The 23213-nt window shown below is 43.0% G+C and overlaps 1 protein-coding gene and 1 non-coding gene across 3 annotated transcripts in view; both read left to right on the forward strand.

Annotated features, from left to right (window-relative positions):
• The window catches only part of LOC109914974 (autophagy-related protein 16-1-like), a 43560-nt gene extending 24838 nt beyond the window's left edge, over positions 1-18722 (forward strand). For both annotated transcript variants that reach the window (XM_048604179.1, XM_020514581.2), the window contains exons 11-18: positions 682-752; positions 3032-3103; positions 6018-6138; positions 6954-7059; positions 10357-10506; positions 12400-12447; positions 13629-13730; positions 15026-18722. In XM_048604179.1, coding sequence (XP_048460136.1) covers positions 682-752; positions 3032-3103; positions 6018-6138; positions 6954-7059; positions 10357-10506; positions 12400-12447; positions 13629-13730; positions 15026-15119 — 764 coding nt within the window. In that variant the 3' untranslated portion in view covers positions 15120-18722. The remainder of the gene's footprint in view (positions 1-681; positions 753-3031; positions 3104-6017; positions 6139-6953; positions 7060-10356; positions 10507-12399; positions 12448-13628; positions 13731-15025) is intronic.
• Positions 3568-3829, forward strand: LOC125484776. Its single transcript, XR_007263595.1, has one exon. It is a non-coding gene; the product is annotated as a small Cajal body-specific RNA 6 (non-coding RNA).
• Positions 18723-23213: the final 4491 nt, after the last annotated feature.

Here is a 23213-nt window from a genome sequence, read left to right on the forward strand (position 1 = left end):
TCTTACATTGGTCTAGATGCTGATGTGAAACACTAAACATTAGTCTCATCTGACTGCTGCATGCTAATTAATATTACATCATTTTAATGATCGGTTATTTAAAGGGATGTTTCACTATGGCTCATTTGTAATAGTTTTGCTGTTGATTCCCATGAAGAAATGCCTGAGGCTAACAATTGATGTCAGTGGTTTGGAAAAAGTGCCCTGTTGGGATTCTCTCACAGTCATCTTAATAGTTTGGAGCAGGTATAGCACCTGTGACATGGTGGAGAAAGATTTTTATTTAAAGTCTATTTATCTTCCTTTCCTTCAAAATACTGACTCTCACTTGGGTCTGGTGCCCTCTGCTGTTGATTTTCCTTGCTCGTTCTTGACCATTCTTCACATGAAACTAGTGGGCGAGTGGGATGCATCTCAGTCCAGACCTATCCTTACTCCGTGAACACAAGTAGCAGGGTGGCTGAGTTGCTTAGCTGTCTAAACCAGCTCCTTAGAATCTTGCAGTATTCCTCCTGAGGATAACTAAACAGTTTAACTCTTCATTAAGCATATTGCATACCTGTCCTGAAAAGTATGAATACAGACTCATCCAGGAATACTACATTTGTGGAGAAAGTGTCTTGGTAAGACTCCTACTGGTTGTGACACTGATGACTGATGGACTGTGTTTGTTTTGTACAGGAAAATGTGAGTTGAAGGCTTCACTCACTGGCAGCAATGCTGGCATTACCAGCCTTGAATTTGACAGCACAGTAAGTTGGAGTTCATCTACTTTCGTGACTTTTACTCAGCTGCAAGTTACTTTTTAGGGGGAAAAAAAAAAATCCCTGCTCTTTCAAAATAGATTTTGCAGTTGTTGTCAAGCCTCTTGTATCTCAACTCATTGGCCATTTATGAATAATGAGCCAAGAGATGGTGCGTCCACAGACAGTTTACCGTTGGCTGTATTAGCACTTAACTGGTTCTGTCCCTGTCCATTGTCTGCTAGCATTCAGGATGGTGCTCAGGACCAGGCATGGAGCCATGTCAAAGAAGACCTGGTATGAATTTAATCAATGGTATGTGGTCTGGAGTTGTTGATAGGACTTTGTGGAGGGAGTTTTAAGTTTGCAGTTAATCAGTGTTGTAGTTAACCCTGTGTGATGAAATTGATTTCCAGCATTCTGAGAGAATACTATGAGGGTGTATTTAATTCCAACATGCTAGATTTGACAGTTTCAAACGTATAGTAACATTCAGTTCTCCCCAGCAGTAGGAGAGGCACTTATTGCAAGGTTTTCATTGTGTAAAGCAGAACTGTTCTTGAGTCGTTTGAAGGACGCAGTTAGTTGAAGGAGAGAAAGGCCAACTCCATGTTAGAAGTACTACAGTGAGCTGTACTGCTGGAAAGAGAGCTGCATTTCTCAGATCTGTGTAAGAGGCTTGGGGAGTTAAGAGTAGTTTGATAACTGGTGTTCAAACTCAAGAGCAAGCTCTATGAATTAGTAGACAGCTAAGTTTTGGAATCAGGAACTCCTAAGTCCTGGGAGTTAAGAAAGTAGGAATGTTGTTGGTTTTGTGTTGAGGGAGTCCATGAGAGGCTCAGGAGGAGCCTGCAAACAGTAGTAATTCACTACAGCTGAATGATGGGGGATACGAAAGTTCACAAGCAATGTTTGCATCATGTAACTGAGCAAATTCGGAGCTTAGGGGAAATATCCAGGGGGCAGGGATGGCTCAGTGGAGTTCGTTGTCAGCAAGGAGCTGTAGTTAAGCTTGTGAATAAGTACAAGCAAGCTTGCCTTCAGAAAAGGAAGGTGTTTTGAACCATTTCTGCAAAACTGTTTCTAAAGAATCAGAAGTCCAGTTTGGTGAAAGTAAAGAATTGTGATCCTTGGGAAATTTAATGAGATTTGATGAACCACTCTGTCATTAATGTTTGAGGCGAGTTGCTGTGAAATTCATGGGATTTGTCTTCGTCGCATTTGTCTGGGGAATGTTTAATCACAGTCTATTACCCATAGTTGCCATGTGTTAGTTTTGTGTTAGGAAATAAGTTCTACGTGTTGGTTGCATTATTCTAACATTGTGCAGTAAAGTTTATTGTTTGTTCAAAACGGTGGTTTCTTGAGGCTTTATTCTCTTAGTAAGTCCCCTAGATCTCTCTTTATTTTGTTATCATTCATGCAGGGGACATGGGACAGGATTTATTGCCTATCCCTATTAGCCCTTGAGAAGGTGGTGGTGAGCTGTCACCTTGAACTGCTGCAGTCTCTGTGCTGTAGATGGACCCACAATGGTGCTAGAGAAGGAATTCCAGGATTTTGATCCAGTACATTAAAGGAATAGTGATATATTTCCAAATCTGTTGTTTCCATGTATCTGCTACCCTTGTCCTTTTAGATGGCAGTTGTCATGGGTTTGGAAGGTGCTTTCTAAGGATCTTTGGTGAATTTCTGCACTGCACCTTGTAGATGGTACATACTGTTGAGCACTGATGGTGCAGAGAGTGGATGCTTGTTGGTGTGGTGCTAATTTAGCAGATTGCTTTGTCCTGGATGGTGTCAAGCACTCATCCAGGCAATTGGGAAGTATTCCATCACACTTATGACCTGTGCCTATTTAGATGGTGGACAGGCTTTGGGAGTCAAGAAGTGAGTTACTGGCTGCAGTATTCCTAGCTTGTGAGCTGCTCTTGTAGCTGCTGCATTCGTATGGCTAGTCAAGTTCACTTTCTTTGTCTACATTTAAAGGAACAAGTTGCTGGTTGTAACCAGATTGTAGCATACGTTTAGATGTGTGGTCAGGGCTTGTGACACCAGCAATATTTAAAACTGACTTTCTCTCTTCATCTACACATACATGTACACTTGCTTATGCAGGAGCATTGAATACGATCTTCATTCCAGCTCCTACCCTGGTTGAGCTAACAGATTAGACTGCAGTTGAATCTGTTACAGTTCAGACCGCTCCATGTTAGTAATGTTATGCCCTGTTTGGTGATTTCGCTCAGTTTGTGAAGTATTAAGGTAATGATATTCTTTATCCTCAGGGAGCATACCTCCTAGCTGCCTCCAATGACTTTGCCAGCAGAATCTGGACTGTCGATGATTCTCGGCTGCGGGTAAGTAGCAAATACATAAACATATTCTCAATTTAGTCTCTGCTGTTGTGCTTCAGACATATCGGTCTGGAGCTTCCTTCTTACACTCCCTATGTGTAGTATTTTGTCATGAGAATGAAAGATGAATTTTAAATTGAGTTTATGCTCATGGTAAATATTTGAATTTTTGAAGGAAAGAAGCACTTGATGACCAGTGGCCCTAGATAGTTCCACTAGCAGAGAAACAAATTCATAACTTTTAACAACTCTGAACCTCGTCTAATGACAATGCCTGTTTTTTTAATCTCTTCTAAAGCTTGTGCCTCTCATTCTTCTATATTTTGGTAATTTTCTACACCCTCTCCACAGCATCATTATGTAAGTGCCAAATTCCACACACAATTCTAACCATGGCCTGGCCACTTACATAGACTTATGAGTCAGTCATGCTCAGTCGGCAAAACTGAGTAAAGCTGTTGTACAGAGGTCGGTGATGATAAGTAAAAGGTCTGACTGCATAGGGCATTACCCTCACAGCCTCACTCCCAGGGAACCCTGCAATTCCATCCTGCTCTAGACATGCTGCGATGGTATAGGATTTCCTGATAGTAATTGATGCTGCTGCTTAGTCAGTTTGCGAGTTTTGGAACATGTCTGCAATGCACATCTAACACACATACTTACTTAGGAGTGTTGGTGCTGTGGGGTTTGTCTCTGTTGCCTGACTGCAAATTGAAAACTGAGATCTCTCATCCTAAACCTTGCGGTGGACAAAATTTTGCATCAAACAACATATCATATGTAGTGTGTGACCTAATTTTTTTGTATGTTTTATATCCGTGGGCAAGACTTTGTGCACCTTGCCCTGGTGCACTATACACTGACATTACAGAGTGCTGTTTGAGTTTTGAGTGTGGGCAGAGCACCCTGCTGCAACCACCCTTCCCAAGGTGCTGTTATCTAACTGGGTAGGACTACAGTTGACTGTTTCCATTTTTAATATGAGCATAACTAGAGAATAACCTGTGATGGCTTTTCTTCCCACTCATGCACTCCTATGTCTGATGTTCCCCAAGTGTCAATCCAAGGTCTCTTTGTAACATTCATCTACATGCTGTTCATTGGTGCCGTCCTATGACAATACAAAATATTTCCACATGTACATCTACCTCGTCACCACCTCTCTTGGTGACTCGCACTCGGCATGCTACATGACTGACATCCCAATGTTATAACAGCAGAAATCTCCCCATTTAAATATTACGAACACTGAAGGCATTATACATAGTGCTTGCCACATCCTTGTTTTAAAATTTCTCTAAGGCCTCTTGGTATAATCTCCAGCCCTGCAACCCTCTGATGTCATAAGGCATACCTTTAGTGTACAATTTGTCTCTGTGTTGAGTCTGTTTAGGTCATGTAGGTCAGTATGCACGTTAAAACTCCAGGCCTCATATCTAATGAGAGATATTACAGGAAGGTAAGCAGAAAGAAAAGATATAGTTTGGGGGCATTAATGGGATTCAGGAGTGGAGTGGTAGGGATTTTTTTTTTTTTTGAATGTGGAGAATTGGCAGGAGATGCTGGGTAAATGGGACAAAGGAGCATCAGGAATGCATACAGTGCATGAGAAGCAGTGTCTAGGTGCAGCATGTTTGGATTTAAAAGTAAAGCAGAGGTGATTCACAGCTGGTGGTGGGTGAAGTCTCCCAGTTTAGAAAGAAGAAAAAAACTAACATTTGAGTCTGTGACCCTCTGTCAGAACTGGAAAATGTGAAAGGCTGACAAAATTAACCTCTGGTGCAGAGGCTAGTTGGAAAGTGTCACAGGAAGTGGTTGCTCTCTGCAAGGCACTGTGGTAAGTTGGACAATGTCCTGTTTGTAAAAACAAAACCGTAACATTAAAGTATGTCTTTGCTTGAAGTTCAGGTCTATGTCTTTAGTGTGTGTTTGTAGCTGAGTGCAGCAGGGTTTATTTAAATTAATCTCTTTCCTAATTTTAATTTGGGAACCATTTGCAGGTCACTGGCCCTTTTACCAATGATCTCCAGTAGAATTACTGTTTCATATGTGCCCCAGTGTCTACTCCCAGCCGGAAGGAAAGTGACAGAATTAGAATTTGGTGCAGTTCTCTTTCTTCCTATCTAGAAAACAACTGCTCTTGGTAATCAAGTGGTAGTCCAGCTTTCAAGTCAATGGACCCCATTAAAATAACACTTTTCTGTTACTGTTTTAACCTGTGTGACTCCGATGCAAACTTTGACAGTATGATCAAATCGAACTTGCTGCTGGAATCACATGCTCGGTCAGCCCAGTATCCTATCACACCTGAGAGTGACTTTGAGCCAGACTTTGGCCTGAGGTTTGATTTTTGAAACAAAACTTGTGCATTTTTTTTAGAAGACTATGGTTTAGATAATACTATAGGCTCTGAGTCACTAGGTTCTTGGTTCAAGTCAAGTCCCACTCCAGGATTTGTGCATCTCTTTTAAAAAAAAAAAAGGCCAACTCTTCAATACAGTACTGAAATATGCTGCAGTGTGGGTGGTGCTGCCTTTTGGATAAAATAAACTGAGGCACTGCCTCTGCCTGCTCAGGTGGATGCAGAAGATCGCCTGATACGTTGAAACAGAGCAGAGGACTATCAGCCAGTATCCAAAAAATAGGTTAACTGGTCATTATCAAATAGCTGTTCATGGCAACCTGCTGTGCTCATGTTATCTGCTGTACTTCCTGTACCACAATACAGCGACTTCACTTCAAAAGTACTTCATTGGCTGTAAAGCACTTTGAGCTAAGTGGTGGCCATAGAAGATGCCCTATAAATGCAAGGTTATTTTTCTCAGTTGAGAGCAGAGCTGTGCAGTAAACCGATCCATACATTTACAGTTGAGGACTGACTTATTGTCTGTTGTGCCTTCCCTTTCCATAATAGCACACATTGACAGGACACAGCGGGAAAGTGCTATCTGCAAAATTTCTTCTGGACAATGCCCGGGTAGTGTCAGGAAGCCACGATCGGACACTCAAGCTGTGGGACTTGAGTCGTAAGATCTGTAAGTAGGACTGTGATGTCGAGGTAAAGTGACAAGAAATGATATAGAATGCAGAGTTTCTTTCTCCTGCGCAGCACTTAGTGATCTCCTGACCACTGTAGCAGTGAGCCATAATCATCATTGCATTCCCACTTACTGTTGAGATCACCTATTTCAATAATTACAGTCATACCTGCTTTGCAAAACAAACTGGTGCCTGATCAATTTTCAATAACTCCAGCTGGATTATTCTGTGTAAAAAGGGGTGTAGGACTCCATTGAGCTTGAGCTTCCCATCATTCAGTAGCCCACTCTTGCATCCCTGTTGACATGCAAGTAATGGTGAGATTACTGGTTTCAGTGAAATGTTATCTTAATAAAGGGTAATGCCAGCAGGAGGTGGAAGGGTAAAGGACAGTAGCCCACCATTGCTCCAAGAGAAAAACATTCAAAATTCAAATGGTTGAGCCACAGATGTTGACGACTTTTGACTTGTGCATTTCACTAAATTAGTGAAAAATAAAGAGAGATTCTTTCAACTCAATGCATTCCACCACTCCCGCCCCCCCTGCCCCCTCCATAAAAAAACGACAACCATCCACATGATAACAGTTAATCAGTGATTGACAGATGCTTGTGAACAGCACATTGGGAGCTAGGTGGAAGTCAGTGTGCAGCGTGCTGATTTCTAGAAACTAGTGAGAATGTTCGGTTCCCCAACTTGTACAAGTATCGGTGCGCAATTCTTGCATAAAATACAATAAGGCTGTTGAAGAATAGCATTCTGTCTTATTGCCATTTCTTTCAATATTAACCCTTTATCTTCTATCTTCTAGGTACAAAGACAGTGTTTGCTGGTTCGAGCTGCAACGATATTGTTTGCACTGAGCAATGTGTTATGAGTGGGCACTTCGACAAGAAGATTCGTTTCTGGGACATTAGGTGAGATGATCATGTTGAGTTTCTCTCCTGAATCATTTAACATGCTTCTGAAAATTTATCTTGTCGTGGACCCAAACAGCCAAGATTTGTAGACCGGACAGTTTGTAGGACTGCTTTTTCTGAATAAGATCTCCCCAAAACTTTTCTCTCAAGTCCTTAAAGGAGAAGATGACAATGCATTTGAGGTTACCACAAACTGCAGAAGCAGGGCAGCCCGGTGGCCCAGTAGCACTGCTGCCTCACAGTGCCAGGCACCTGGGTTCGATTCCAGCCTTGGGCAACTGTGTGGGGTGTGCATGTTCTGCCTGTGTCTGTGTACGTTTCCTCTGGGTGCTTATTTCCCCCCTCAGTCCAAATATATGTCCAACTGTTCTATTCTCTTCTATGTGCAAGTTAGGTGGACTGGCCATGCTAAACTGCCCATAGTGTTCAAGGATGTGTGAGCGAGGTGGGTTAGCCATGAGAAATGCAATGTTACAGGGATACGATAGGTGGTGGGTCTGGGTGCATTGCTCTTTGGAGAGTCGATGTGGACTCAATGGGCGAATGGCCTGCTCCCACACTGTAGAGCTTCTATGATTCAGAGCTAAAGGTTCCAGCTTCGAACAAGGAAGTTGCGCAAAATTGTGCAGAGCTTGGTGGGCATGTGAAGTAAGATGCCTTTGGGATGAGGTAGTGGACACAGTCTGGAGATTTTTATGTAGACGACATAAGAAATAGCAAGAGTATGAACTATTGATTCTGTTTTGTCATTCAATTTCATGGCTCTGCTTCAACATAACCTAATATTTCAACCTATTCACATACTTTTTTAATCCCCCCATATGATTAAAGTGTCTCTCATTGTGTTGAATATATTCAGTCAACAAAGCATCCTCACCATTCTTGGAAGAATTCTGAGTGAAGCAATGTCCCTGCTTCTGCCCTAAAGGGCTGATTCCTTCACCTGAGACTTTAGAGTCATCAGCCAAGGGTAACAGACTCTTGTTATCTATCCTGTCAAGGCTTCTCAGAGTTTTATGTACTTCAATTGGGCCAGAGAGGTAAGCCCAAAGAATATGGCCAAATTTATGTAAATAGCTTAAGAGAGCAGCTGACTGAGATCAGTTTTGGAACTTGTGGATTGTAAAATCCTTTTTGGTTCTGTACTTGCCCGTGTAACAACAAGCAACACAACAAAATGGGCATTGTTGAGGTATAGAAGATTATATTTTGGGATTGTAGATTTCTAACAAGGGATGATGAAGGGTCAGTGAGACTTGTTCTGCCGTCTGCCTGACAGTAAACCTGAGTGGTGTGATTGCTGGAAGTCGAAGGAAGTCTTAGATCGATTTACTGAAAAGAAAGTGCCAGGTATTTATGCAAGATATTTGTTGTAGACTCGGAGTCTCCCAAAGCTCCAGAAAGAAGTAACTTGTCCCAGGTTTTAAACAGTTAAAAGTGTAAACTGCTTATTTATATCAAAGATGCCTGGCAGTTGGGACCAAGGGTAACAAATGAACTTTCTAACTAAATGCAGGATTAATACACTTTACGTTGGTAATAATTTTTTTGAGATCAAGTTTCAGACTTCCCTACATGTGGCTTTCTATCACAGATAGCAATGTTTGTGGTGAGCAGAGAGAAAAGCCTGCTTGATATTGCATGTTAGTACAGCTGGATGTGGGAAGTTAGGTGCTAGATAATTCCCTATTTGGAAGATGCATCCTGCAACTATCTATGGATTCTGGGTGATTTGTTCTGGTGTGATCTAGATAATTTTTCTAACCCAACCTGCTCAGGCATGTTATGACTCCTGTTTTGAGCAGGTGGAGCTTGAACCCAGGCCTCCTAGCCTAGAGATAGGGACACTACTGCTGCACCACAAGACCCCTCTAATTTCTAATCAACCTGTTTTCTGAGATGTTATTACACACCTACTGAGCAAGTGAACTGGGGCCTCCTGCCCAGAGGGATGCTAGCACTGTGCCACGTGGGCCCCAACGCAAGAATCCTTGGACAATTTCTAATCCACCCGATTCAGAGGCACTGTTACACACCTCTGGAGCAGGTGGATCTTGAACTCATGCTTCCTGGTTCTGTGGTAGCAATGCTACCAACGCTTCTGAGACCCCTTGGATTTCTAATCTGTCTCTTTAACCTCTTGATCACAATGACAGCCTTGACAGGAAGGCTTAGGTGTTTCCCTAACCAACCTGCTCCGAGATTTTCAGAACTGATTGGAGCTAGGAAACGGTTGTTCTATATGGTAGGGGAGGGGCTGGGGGGTGAAGAGTAACCGATCTGGGTTCCAGCTCCTCCTCCAAGAGAAAAGAAGTGGGTAAAGGTCAGTCTGGGAGAATGAATAGTTGCTAATGGAGACCCTTAGTGGCTGGCAACTGTGGTAGCTGTCCACCTGATGACAGCACCTGTTGTGTCGGGGTTGGAGTAAGGAGATGGGCGAAGGTGCTTAGGCCCTAAAATTATTGAACTCTATATTGAATCCAGAAGGCTGCAGGCTTACCAAGCGGAAAATGAAATCCCGTTCTTCCAGGTTCCACTGATCATCATTGGAGCACCACAGCAAGCCCAAGACACGTGTTGGCCAGTGGTTATGTATTGAAATAGCAGGCAACCAGAAGTTCAAGTCATTTTTGCGGACAGAGCACACATGTTCCGCAAAGCGCTCGCCCTGTCTGTGTTTTGTTTCCCCAGTGAAGAGGAGACCGTATTGTGAGCAGCGAATTACAGTAGACTGGAATAAGTTGAATGCTTTATTTTCTCCCCAACAACAAATCAGCCGTGGACTTTTCATCCATTTTCCACCACTAAATCACCCGTGTTTCCAATTAATGATGAGCCCTTGGGGGAAGTAGAATCATTGAAAGCATCTGGAGTACCCGTCACTCAAAGTTAATACTCAGAGAAGCAGGAATATAGGAGCCCTTGGAAATGGGGAGTAACTGTGGACTGTTTGCTACAAGGACCGTAATTCTGTGGGGAATGTGATGCGATTAATTGTAAAAGAGAAACCTTTCTGTCTCGCTTAAAGTACAATTTTCCTACAATAAAGTATTTAATGTGTTTTAGTCACTTGTTTTAGTAAATGTCCTAAAAATAGAATCCTGTTATATCATTCATCTATTAACTGGAGGCTTGAATATCACTTTAAAAAAGTTCTGTCTCTATCAAGACAGCTGCATCTGCACCGAATGAGCAGTAATGACACATAATAACTCCGTGAATAAGTTTCCAATGCTGGATCTCCACAATCCCCCAAAAGCGTTACTTTATGCACTTTATACTATTCTTCTCCAGGACAGAGAGTATTGTGCATGAGATGGAACTGCAGGGTCGTATCACAGCACTCGATCTCAATCCGGAACGCACAGAGCTACTCACCTGCTCCAGAGATGACTTGTTAAAGATCATTGACCTACGTGCGAATGTTATCAGACAGTCCTTCAGGTAAATGTAAAGACTGGCCCAGGCCTCAACTTTTTAGAACGAGTCAATATTTTTGTTTATTATGAGGAATTGCAATGTATTCTGGGTACATTTGGAAAGCAGCATACGTTCTCATCTGAGATCGCAAGAACTGCAGATGCTGGAGTCAGAGATAACAGTGTGGAGCCGGACGAAGGAAGTTGACGTTTCGTTTCGGGACCCTTCTTCAGAAATTGGCAGGGGGAGGGGAACTCAGAAATAAATAGAGAGAGGGGGCTGGGGCTGGGGCTGGGGAAGGTAGGTGGGATGGTGGTGGGTGAGTGCATGTAGGCAGTGGTTGGGATCGGTCAGTGAGGTGGGAGTGGCGGATAGGTGGGAGAGAAGATGGACAGGTTGTGTTAGGTCAAGGAGGAGGGGATGAGAAGGAAGGTTGATCATGGGATGAGGCCGGGGTCGGGGAGATTTTGGAACTGGTAAAATCCACGTTTAGGCCATCGGGCTGTAGGCTCCCGAGGCGGAATATGAGGTGCTGCTCCTCCAGTTTCCAGGTGGTGTCATTGTGACACTGGAGGAGGCCCAGGATTAACATACGTCATGGAATCCCTGCAGTGTGGAAACAGGCCCTTCGGCCCAACAAGTCCTCACCGACCCTCAGCATCCCAATCAGACCCATCCTGCGTGACCCACCTAATCTAGGTATTCCGAACACTATGGGCAATGTAGCATGGACAGCCCACCTAACCTGCACATCTTTGGACTGTGGGAGGAAACTGGAACACCCGGAGGAAACCCACGCAGGCACTGGGAGAATGTGCAAACTCCACACAGACAGTCACCTGAGGCTGGAATCGAACCTGGGTTCCTGGTGCTGTGAGGCAGCAGTGCCAACCACTGAGCCACTGTGGCACATGTCACCCAGGGAGGGGGAGGGTTAAAATGTTTCACTACCAAAGGTGGTGGTTTTTGTCGCATACAGAGCGCAGGTGCTCTACGAAACGGTCTCCGAGTCTCCGCTTGGTCTCGCTGATGTAGAGGAGGCCATATCGGGTGCAGTGGATGCAGTAGACCACGTTGGCGGATGTGCAGGTGAACCCCTGTCTGATATGGAACGTTTGTTTTGTACCTTGAATGGAGGTGTAGGGGCAGGTGTAGCACTGCCTGCTGTTGTGGGGAAAGGTACTGGGGTTACTGGGGAGTGTGGAGTGGATGAGGGAGTCACGGAGAGAGCAGTCCCTATGAAAGGCAGATAGCTGTTCGGGTGTCGAACACCCCTCCCCCTCCCCATTTCTGAAGAAGGGTCCCAACCTGAAACGTCAACTTTCCTGCTGCTCTGATGCTGCCTGGCCTGCTGTGTTCCTCCAGCTCCACACTGTGTTATCTATGTTCTCAACTGTTTTTATATGGGGATCATTGTCCATACTTTTATTCATTCATGGAGTGCAAATGTTGCTGGCAAGGTCAGCATTTATTAGTGTTTCCTAATTGCTTTTCAGAAGGTAAAGGTGAGCTTCCTTCATGAACCATTTGGTTAAGGCATTCGCACAGTGACTTTGTCATGTTTCAATACAGCTGATTGACTTACTGGAGTATTTCAGTGGACAGTTAAGAATCAACCTCATTTCCATAGATCTGCAGTTTTGTGATTTCCTGGCTAGGTTAAGGACACCAGATTTCTTTCCTATGGTCACTGGTGAATCAGATCGTGACAATCTGAGTTTATAATTAACATGACTGATGCTAACATTTTATTGCAGACTTCTTTTTAAAAAGCTGAATTTAATGGTGCAGGTATAGTGGATTTTATTTCTGGATCAGTTAGTCTTAGCCACTGGGTTAATATTGAGTAAATTAACTAAATGCCACTGTACTTCATTGTGGATGATTGGTAACTGTCTATCTTTCTCTTCCCCACAGTGCACAAGGATTCAAGTGTGGATCAGATTGGACAAGGGTAACGTTCAGGTAGTTGAGTTTAATTTGCTTGGGATATCTGCTCTTTCGCAGTTGGTCGTGTTTTAATCAAGGAAGAGAAGGATTGTGGCTGTGCAGACTCCAGGTGGTGTACTGGGGGTGGATTTCATCTGTTGTGTCAGAGTAACGTGGCAGAATCAGTAACACCAGCTGTGCTGAGGGGCACTGATATGTTGGGTGGGCATGTGTGACGTAGCGGGGTAGTATTGCTGTCTGATGGCTGTCGGGGGTTACAGATACTATTGGGTGGATTGGAGGGTGCCGTTTATATCCGGTTATGGTGGAGGATTTAATTTCAGAGAAGGTTACATTTTTAAAAGGTTTCCACGTGAAATAGGGACACATTTTTGCAAATTCCTCATGCTAAAATTCCCCTGACTGGGTCAACACAGCATTTAAAAAATGTGCATCCTGTAGATTTATACCAATGTTGAAATTACAAGTATACAGATTCTTGTTATGACTTTGAGGGCCCACCTTACATAAGTTAGATTTCTTCTTGCTGCATTAAATATCACATGCTGCTGCTGATAATGAGAACATTGAAGGGAAGCCCTTGGCTTAGTTGATCTTTTTTCACACATGAAAGGCATTGTTGAAAGTTTTGCATCTTGCCTCTGGCATTAGCTTTGCCACCTGCTGTCAGCTTAACAGGGTCCACTGGCATCTGTCTTAGATCTGAGCTGCTGGTAGTGGAAACTAATGGCTTAGTGATAATGTCAGCTGAGTGAGTAATCCAGAACACCAGGCTAATGAACGCATTGATTCAAATCCCACGGCAGATGTTTAAATTTGAATTCAATAAAAAACTAGTATAATAGTGACCATATAACCACTACCAATTGTTGAAAAAAGCCCATCTTGGTTCACTAATGTCCTTTACAGAAGGAAATATCTGCCCTTCTTACCTGGTCTGGCCTATGTGTGACTCCAGACCCGCAGCCATGTGATTGACTCTTAATTGATTCTGGGCAATTAGGTTCCTGGTCTGGACGGAGACACTCTTATCTCATGAACAAAAGCTAGGTCTTTCAGCTGAATTAAAATTCCTAAAACTGGTTTGAGGGGATTTGAATGTGCATCCTTTTGATTAATGGTTTGGAAACTTGCATTCATGGGATACAACCTTCTGAAATAATTTCTTGCAGATTCACGCTCTTTTTTTTTTCCAGCCCGGATGGGAAATTTGTTGCTGCCGGGTCTTCAGATGGAATACTTTACGTGTGGGGTGTTGAATCTGGGAAGATAGAAAGAAGCCTGGGAAAGCACCACAGGTTTGTTAAACAGACAGCTGCGTATTACTGTGTAGTAGTTGCTTGTAACTCGCAGTTCGCCTGCTGCCCAAGTGCATCTTTGGCTGAAGGGCCTTGAAGGATTTGGATGCCATAAGTACAGCTGTCTAAAAATGTTTGCTGTATACTATTTATGATGTATTCCAGCATTCTGTCCTCCCCAAAAGCTGTCATGTTTCACAGGGGAGTAGCACCTTTCTTTTGCTGAAGTGGCTGTTCTTCAGATGTCAACCTGGATTACCAATGCCTAAAAGAAGAGTCTTACAGCTGATTCAAATCAAGCTTGCACCTAATGTCCCTGACAGACACTCACCAGTGGGAGTTTGTGGAAGTTGATTCAGTGCTGTAATCCTGGCTACTCCTTAAATCCCATCCCCTTTCCTCATTCTCCAGGCGTTATTTTATGAGGATGCTACTGGAGTTTAGCCTGTTATCACCGCATCAGAGAGAAGTCTGATCTTTCTATATTCCATCAGAGTGTTTATTAAGCTGTCAGGAGTAACCAGAACTCGGGTTGCCATTGAGTTGATGTGATTCCTGACCTTCTAACTCAAGGTGTACCGTTTTGGAACTGCCTGAGCCCCGAAGGTGGTATACTTAGTCCTCCCATTCCTTCACTAAAGGAGGATTGTCACACAGTCATAGAGATGTACAGCACAGAAACAGACCCTTTAGTCTAACTTGTCCATGACGACCAGATATTCTAAATTAATCTCGTCCCATTTGCCAGCATTTGGTCCTCTTAAACCGTTCCTATCCTTATACCAGATGCCTTTTAAATATTGTAATTGGACCATCCTCCACCACTTCCTTTGGCAGGTCATTCTATACATGCACCACCCTTTTGCGCGACAAAATTGCTCTTTAGGTCTGTTTTTAAATCTTTCCTCTGTCACCTTAAACCTAAATTGAATCAGCTTGACTTAGTTTATGGCATTTGAAGACTTGGGTTTGAGCTCCAATTCATTATTTGTATGGCAAATCTAAAATTAATTAGTTACTTATGACATGCTTTAGAGGACCTGATGTCATCAGTCAATTTCAATTTTCTTGTAAAATGACATTTTTCCAAACTAACTTTCTCAGTCTCCTGAAGATACTGGGGAAATATAACAAGCAAGAAGGATACAGGCAGCAGAGATTATGATGAGCTCAGACTAGCGAAGGGTGAAAAGTAGGGCCAGCTCGATCAGCATATGTTACGAGGGCAGATATAGTGCTGACCTCAAACTCTAATTGTTACTTGTGCTTCTTTTTGTCTTCCTCCTCTGGTTCAGCTCTTCTGTAAATGCAGTGTCCTGGTCCCCGTCTGGAGAACATGTGGTTAGTGTGGACAAAGGAAGCCGTGTGGTACTTTGGTCAGAAGCTTAACCTAAGGTGGCCAGAAGATAACTGAGAGGTGCCCTTATACATGTGCAACTTCCAGCCGCATGCAGGAGATTGACCTGTGGCACTCTCCAAGCCACAGCACACAGCGTGGCAGAGTGAGACTTCTCCCACAAATCAGTGCCACTGGGAGGGCATTCAGACAACGACAGTGAGCTTTTGTACATTTACAATCATTTATGAGAAGCACACTGTCCACCTGCTGGAGTATCTTGCTTTAGGAATTATATGGAGGGTCTGTGCTGTGTACCAGCTGCTGTGATTGACTTTGGAGTGTGGAGCCGTCCTACTTGCTGCAGGGTAGCCACCCAAGGTGTCCAGTTGTTTACTCTGCCAACAGCTTAGGTTTTCTTGCTGCCTTGTCAAGGCAGGATTTTATTACCATTGTGTCTGTTTTACTCCCTTTCCTACCCTATTTCCCTGACCTGAATAAGTGTGTTTATCTTTATTTCCTTGGAAAGCGTGGCAGACGCATATTCTAATAGTATGGAGTGGTTACAGCTGATGTGTCTTCAATTATTTATGTTCACTGTTGAAATAGCTTAAGTGAGGAATAGATGCCCTGTAAAGGTGGGGAAAAGTGGTGCTGTTTAGTTTGCTTTTCCTAGATGGAAAATCACATATGATAGCATTCCCCTCAAAAGAGGCAATTTAATATTTCCAACTGGGCAAATAAGCATTTCCATTTGCAGTTGTCTTTTGCATGCAGGCAGCAATGGAAAGGCTGCATTTATTATCCATCCTGATTGCCCTTCACATTGCATGCAGCATCCCTTGGGGTGATGAGTAAGGTTCGTGAGTCATTCACTAGTGATCCCAACTAAGAGAATATGCACACCAATGGCACTGGTAACCAAGCTACACAATCTCCCCCTGTTTATCTTCAGAAATACACTAACATGCCTTTCCCTGATCTGTTTAGTCGCACATCTCTCTAACTATTCTGTCTTCCTTTCTCACTCCATTTAATCTCATACTATATCTTCCATCGTTTGATGAATTGACAAGTGTTTGCACTTAGTGGCACATCAATTGATTTTCCTCCCTTTTTTTGTGTTCACTAAGTTGATCTCTTGTTCCCTATTTCATTTGTACATGTACAGCGAACCAGCTTCCAGTTTTGCACTTTGGAATGTGCATCTCTGGAGTAGTCAGAGTAATCTCGAGTTTCAAATGTCTCTTCAGAAGACTGAATGCTGAGGGCACTGCCAGAGTAATGCTAACTTCGACTGATGATGGACGACCTTGGGATGGATTCTCTGGCATTTCAGGCATCAATTTGGTGCCTTAAAGCTTGCTGCACTGCTCCTGGGCTGGGTGGAGGAATGACCAACTCAGGCTTCTAGGCCTGATCATTGCACTGTGATTGGTGAACATGGGCATTGGATGGAGTGGGGAGTGTTGCTGATCCCATGGGATGCCAACACCGTTTGTCTAGACATGTGTAGTCATAAGCTGAGCATTAAATGATTGGAAAGTGCCTAATCCTGGCAAGAGTTGGCGTCTTCAGAAGAGAAAGGAAAGAAGCGGAGTTTAATATAAATTAACTTTAAACACCAGATGTAACATTGGTTTTGACCATTTCTAAAGCTAATGCAAACATGGGCCAGAAGCTTCTGATGATGTATACACAATACAATTTCTTGTGGCTGAAGCTCAGATCGAAGTTTCTGATGACTTACATACTGCCTGTCAGTCCCAGCTCTCATTACTAACACCTATGCCAAACACTTTTTTAAAAAAAAATGAAGAAGCAGTAACTTGCACTTTTTTGAGATAAATGGTGGTATCCATTTATCGTGACTACAGATTGTGCTTTGTAATGATGCTTAATGGTGATCAGAGATGAAAAGAAAAGGCTGTGGAGACCAGCAGATCCTTTGTTAGTGAGGAAGCTCGTTGGCCACTGTAGACTCCTTGACTACAAGACACAATTGGTGCAGACTAGATTGTAGGCTGCACTGATGTGGGCTTCTGAAATCTGGATTCCGATCCAGTCCTGGCCAGTGGGATGGGAGGTAGTCAAATGGGAGTGACACTTGCAGCCCAGTTCCTGTTGGGTGTGAGCCAAGGATAGAATATTACCCACAATTTGCACTAAATTCATAGGTTAAGAACCTGGAAACTTTATCACAGTGGAGGTGCTTTTGAGATATCATGCTGTAAGTGGCCTGACTGTTTATTGGAAAAGTATAAAGGGATCTTTATTCTAGCACCTGGGGTTTCTGATCTGGGATGTTTTGGATATTGCAGAGGAATCTTTATTCTGTATCTAACCAGGTTGAATGTAATTTTGAAATGGCTGGGGCAATATTGAGGGAGCTATATCCTCTCTCTAAGCAGGGAAGGCTAACGCAACAGTGTGACTTTGTTCCGTATCAAGGCCATTGTAACCTGACTTGAGTCAAGTGCACTGTTTAAATACAGAGTAAATCTTCCTCCTTTATGGTGTGTTACACCATTAGTATCAAGTATGTGCTCATCACACTGTTGGCAGAATGTTTGTGCTGGGTCCAATTTTCAGCAAGAACTGAGATTGCAAGCTCAGTTAACATGAATTCGTTTTCAAAATAAGGTCAAACTTGGGATAAAAATTCAATCAGTTTTGCTGAATTTAAATTCTTGTTAGTAAAGGCTGGGAGCTAATCGACTGCATCATTTGATCCTCTGTTTCTGGTCTTAGAACTCAGTTAATCAAAATAAAATTTACAACATGTGAAGCATGTATCATTTACCAGAGAAACCCAAACTGCTAGTTCTTTGGTGTGTTCCCATCCAATTTGTGTTTGATAGCTTTGAAGAAGCTGACCCTCCTGTGGGTGTCAGCCATGTTGCTCTGTTCCACAATGCTTTAATAATTCCATGATAATGTTTTAATCTAGTTTCAGGTCCCATCTCTGTTCCACTACAGACATAGCATTTACAGCTTTTGAGGAGCAACCCTGCTGAGATTGGGTGTTAGGGCTGGGGCAGTGATGCAGTACTCATTAACATTCTCTGGTAGTTCAAGACTTTGTACTTTGCCCTCACAGCTGCACACTTCAAACATCTGCAGCCTTCCATTTCAACTGATCCACATGGAAGAGAATGCTGAGTTTTGTTGTGAATGCCTGTTGCATGTACAGCCTGCTGCCTGTGTGACCCACCCAGAGTTGGGAAGAGAACAAACAAGTGTCTCCTGCCATAGCTGAATGCACAGATCCAAAGCTTTTCTTGGCTACTACAGTTTTACCAAATGTGCTATTCCGAAATTGCTTGCACTGTGACTGTAGACAAGTTAATGCTCCTGTACTGGGTTAGAGAACAACAATGGCAGGATCTGACCTTTGTTCTGTATGTGTAGTTAAGTGGCATGTTCTGATTACCTCGTTTATATTGATGCTTTAAGAGTCCTCTACACAAAGTCTTATTTGCACTTTATATTTTTTTTTCTGAAGAACGTGGCATTGTAACTGCCTAATTGCCTGGCTGAGATTCGGTTCATTTGTGTCTGAGTCCCAAGTATCATCACCAATTTGCTCTGTAACTCTGCCAGTGCTGCTTCGTAACAAATGTTGTTTTTAAAATAAAATAAGTTCTAAAAAGCTACATCTGTGTCATGTTCTGTGTTTCCATTTCGGCTTTAGGTATGCCTCCTGTAGTTTACGTGTGTGTATAAAAGTTTGAGGTAATTTTGAGGGTAAGGCTACGTGTAAATTTCCTGCACAGCCAATTCTGCTTTCTTTCCTGTCAGCAACAGACCTTAATGGCTCCATAAGTGCAGCTGCACAGAGCAACAGGTCATGGTTTTAATCCAGGCAATGTTGGAGAATGGCCTGCTTTTGCTGTATCGTTGCGCTGGAGCTGGGCAACAATGTGTGGATTTGACACCAAGTTTATACTGAGTTAACTGATCTCAGCTGAAGAACTCTGGAACCACAATTGACCGTAGTACCAACAGTTCGAGGACAGTAGGAAATTGATTAGTGATCATTACCCAGTGACCCCTGCTGATGTCAGGGTCTGTGTTTGTGCATATTGATTAAGGGCAGAAAGGGAGGTTATGATTATGTTTGAATCACTGCCAAGCATTAAATCTGAATACAATGCAACTTGTTAAATGAGTGAAACATGGAAAGTGGCAACAGTGATGGGCCTGAATCTCATTTGGCCCCCCCCATATCCATGTGAGCTGTTTGTGAAAGCAACTCATCCTTTTCCTACATCCCTGTAAGTCATTCCCCTTAAGATAACTATTCAATTCCTTTTTGAAAATGGCAAGTTTATCTGCTTCAACCACACTCTCATGTTCTGTGTTTCCATTTCAGCTTTAGATATGCCTCCTGTAATTCTAGATCCTAAGCACTTGTTGCTTAATGGTTCTCATGTTGCCATTGCTTCCCTTATATTTTTTTAGGGATAGGCTCAGGCTATTTTCCCTGTAGTGTCAGGTTGATGCTCTGTTGTGGTCTCTGTTATAAAGCTTTTAAAAGTTTATAAAATCATGAAGGGGATAGATAGGGTGAATAATCAAGGTCTTTTTGTCCAAGGGTAGGGGAGACCAAAACTGGAGGTATAGGTTTAAGATGAGAGAGGGAAGACTTAAAAGGGATCTAAGGAGCAGTTTTTTCATGCGGAGGGTGGTGTGTGTATGAAATGCGCTGCTAGAGGAAGTGGTGGAGGCTGGTACAGTTACAACATGTAAAAGGCATCTGGATCGTACATGAATAGGAAGAGTTTAGAAGAATATGGGCCAAATGCTTGCAAATGGGACTAGATTAATTTAGGATATCTAGTCAGCATAGACAAGTTGGGCAGAAGAGTCTGTTTCCATGCTGTACGTGTATAATTATCCTTACCACAAATCAAAATGCTTCTAATTTTTGTGGTCAACAAATTGTGCTCTGTACACCTAAGACTAAGTTTTCAATATATTTCAAGATACGCAGAGGTCTTATTATGGAGGAAAAAAATGGTTCATCTTTCCTGATTGTACAGTAATTTCTGTTCCAAAGGATTTTTGCTGGCTTAGGTCCCAAACCCCAGCTTGTTCTGAATCCTGACACAGACATAGAAGTGTAACTACTAATGGTAATGAGGGAAAATTAACCATGAATATGAAAAGGTGAGGAAAGAATCACCATTATGCTGAAATTCAAATAGTGTATTAAATGTCAAACTTGGTGAAAGCACGAGGTCCAAGCCACATGCCAAAAATGTGTTCGTATAAGTTTTGTCTTCAGTGATGTGCTGCATTGTCAGGTGTGCCATTTTTTAGATGAGATATTAAACTCAATCCTGTTCAAATGTTATAGAGGTCTACAGCAGGGAAACCGGCCCTTCAGCTCAACTTGCCTATGCCACCCACTTTTCACAACTAAACTAGTCTTATTTGCCTGCATTTGGTCCATATCCCTCCATACCTATCCCATCTATGTATCTGTCTAAATGTTTCTTAAATGACAAAATTGTATTCACTTCCACCACTACATCTAGCAGCCCATTCGAGGCTCTGTGTGAAAAAAATATCCCTCTGGACCCTTTTGTATCTCTCCCCTCTCACCTTAAACCTATGCTCCCTAGCTTTAGACACCCCTATCATGTGGGAAAGCTGTTGCCTATCTACCTTATATATGCCTCTCATGGTCCCAGCCTAACCAACCTCCTCTTATAACCCAAACCTCCCACTTCAGGTAGCAACTTAGTAAGTCTTTTCTGCACTCTTTCTAGTTTAGTAACTACACACGGTATTCCAAATGTGGCTTCGCAAGCATCTTGTACAGCTGCAAAAAGACATCCCAACTCTTATACTCCATGCACTGATCGATGAAAGCCACCTTCATCACCCTGTCTACAGTGACTCCATGCTCAAGGAGCTGTGAACCTGTATCCCTAGATCTCATTTTTTTTTTCTCTCCCAATGGCCGTACCATTGACTGTGTAAGTCCTGCCCTGGTTGCCTTGCCAAAATGCAACTCCTTGCATTTATCTAAATTAAACTCCATCTGCCATTCCTCAGCCCAGTGGCCCAATTGACCAAGATCTCACTGCATTACCAGATAACCTCCTACATTGTCCATTGTACCACCAATCTTGGTGTCACCTGCAAGCCACTCTTTATTTACACGTCCAGAGTACATGATGCTGACCCAGCTAGCACAGAGCTGACACTCCTGTTTATATCTGTCAGCCAGGGCTCCCTGATTGGGGCTGTTAACCTGGACCAATCAGCAAACTCATTCCATGAGATCCACCTGGCTGACCTCATTCCAATCACTATATCCCTTCCCCTCTAAGTCCTGGGATGTAGACCCATTTTTTTACCTGCAGCATTTGCTGGTGCTTTTTCTCACCAGTTCTAGTTCCTCTGTCTCTGCCTCGGATACTGGCAACACCTACTGGACCATAACCTGCCTCTTGTGCCCGGAGTATCTCAGCCGATTTTTATCTTCAAGAGGTAGCGGTGTCTATTTCATCACCAGAGGTTTCTTTGACACGAGGCGGAGGGGGAGAATGCACGTGTTCTGACAGCCTTGCCAGATGTCCTGAGGGGCTGGGTACGTTTTGCTCCTGGCCTGTTTGAGAGGTTGCAACGTTCATATGGTCCACGTGCTTGTTCTGGACTGCCTCTCCTACATCACAGGACTTGGCTAATGTTGACCCTGCCTGTTACACATGCAGAGCCATTCCCATGGTTTCAACAGCAAACTTTGTCCCTTGAAGTAAACTGCCTCTCTTGCATAAAGGAATCTTGTATCCGGCATTGGTGGTCCTAATGTCAACTAACATTTCCCCCACCCCCCCCAACCAAGGTCTAAGGAGCACATGGGAATTTTCCTGGTGCCTTAACCAACGTACTGGTGTGGTCTGACATGGTTCCAGGGCATTTTGAGGCCATTTAAGCAACTTAAGTAAGGGATAAGTTCATGGAGCAGTGCCTAGCCAGGGAAGCATTGGTATTGTCAAGTCTGGAGGTAATTGCAGCAAATGTACTGATATAGAAATGGGAATTGTGTGATGAAACTAGAGAGTCTTTTTGTTGGAGACCATGAGGAAACAAAAATTGACCTGGAAAAGTAATTCCTGAATTGAAATCCACATTTTCACTCCATGAAGATACCCAACCATCTTCTCTCTAATGTGATACTGTGAGCACATCCCATCTCCTGGTCTTTGATTATAGGAGTCTTGGGGCACGAGCCTTTAACACTTCAAACCGCAATTTTTATTTGCAGAATGGACATTTAAATTGGAACCCTATATTTCTCCCCATCTCCCTCCTGCCCCCAACATTTTTGTTTCAGACGAAAAGCAGAAATTTATTATAAGTTGGCAATGCTTGTAATTTTAACCGCTGTCTGCTGAACGCTACAGAAAGGAAGATTTGCAATCAGCAGCTTCATTTGACGTCTCCTAACCATTTCTGCTGCTGCCACCCAACAACTGCTGTTCAAGCTCTCTCACTTAATGTTGCACACTGTGGATTGCGATGTGTACCCAATGCGCTTTTTTTGTCTTCCAGTCACTTTCTCTCTATCCGGTCACTGCCTCATTCATGCTATCTGGCTCCATTGCTTTTGTATGTTACACTGTCTAAGACCACCTATTTCCATCTCAAATATCACTTCACTTCCTGTCTTTGCTTATCAATGGAAAAACCTCATCCACTGTTTGTTACATGTAGACTCAACTCTCCCAACAATCTTGTTTGGACTCCCACGTTCTACCCTCTTTAAGCTTGAAAGAGATCATCCAAAACTCTACCATTTGTGCTTGTCTGTCTGCATTTCTCTCTCTCTTCATCTCTAATATCTCTTCCAAATCTATTACAATTTGAGATCACCTAATTCTGTTCTAATTCTGGCTTCTTGTGCATTTCCAATTACAATTGCTCCATCATTGGTGGTCATATCTTCAGTTGCTTTGGCTCTAAGTTCTGAGACTCCCTTTCTTCACCTCCCCACCTCTCTTGCTTGCTTGCCTCCGTTAAGTCACTTCCCCTTTGATCAAACTGTTTGGTTGTCTGATGTAATATTTCATGTGGCTCAATGTCACACTTTGCTCCTGTGAAGCACCGTACTACATTCTGTGTAAATATGA

The sequence above is a fragment of the Rhincodon typus genome, chromosome 13, assembly GCF_021869965.1.
Source record: "Rhincodon typus isolate 14 chromosome 13, sRhiTyp1.1, whole genome shotgun sequence".
NCBI lineage: Eukaryota > Metazoa > Chordata > Chondrichthyes > Orectolobiformes > Rhincodontidae > Rhincodon > Rhincodon typus.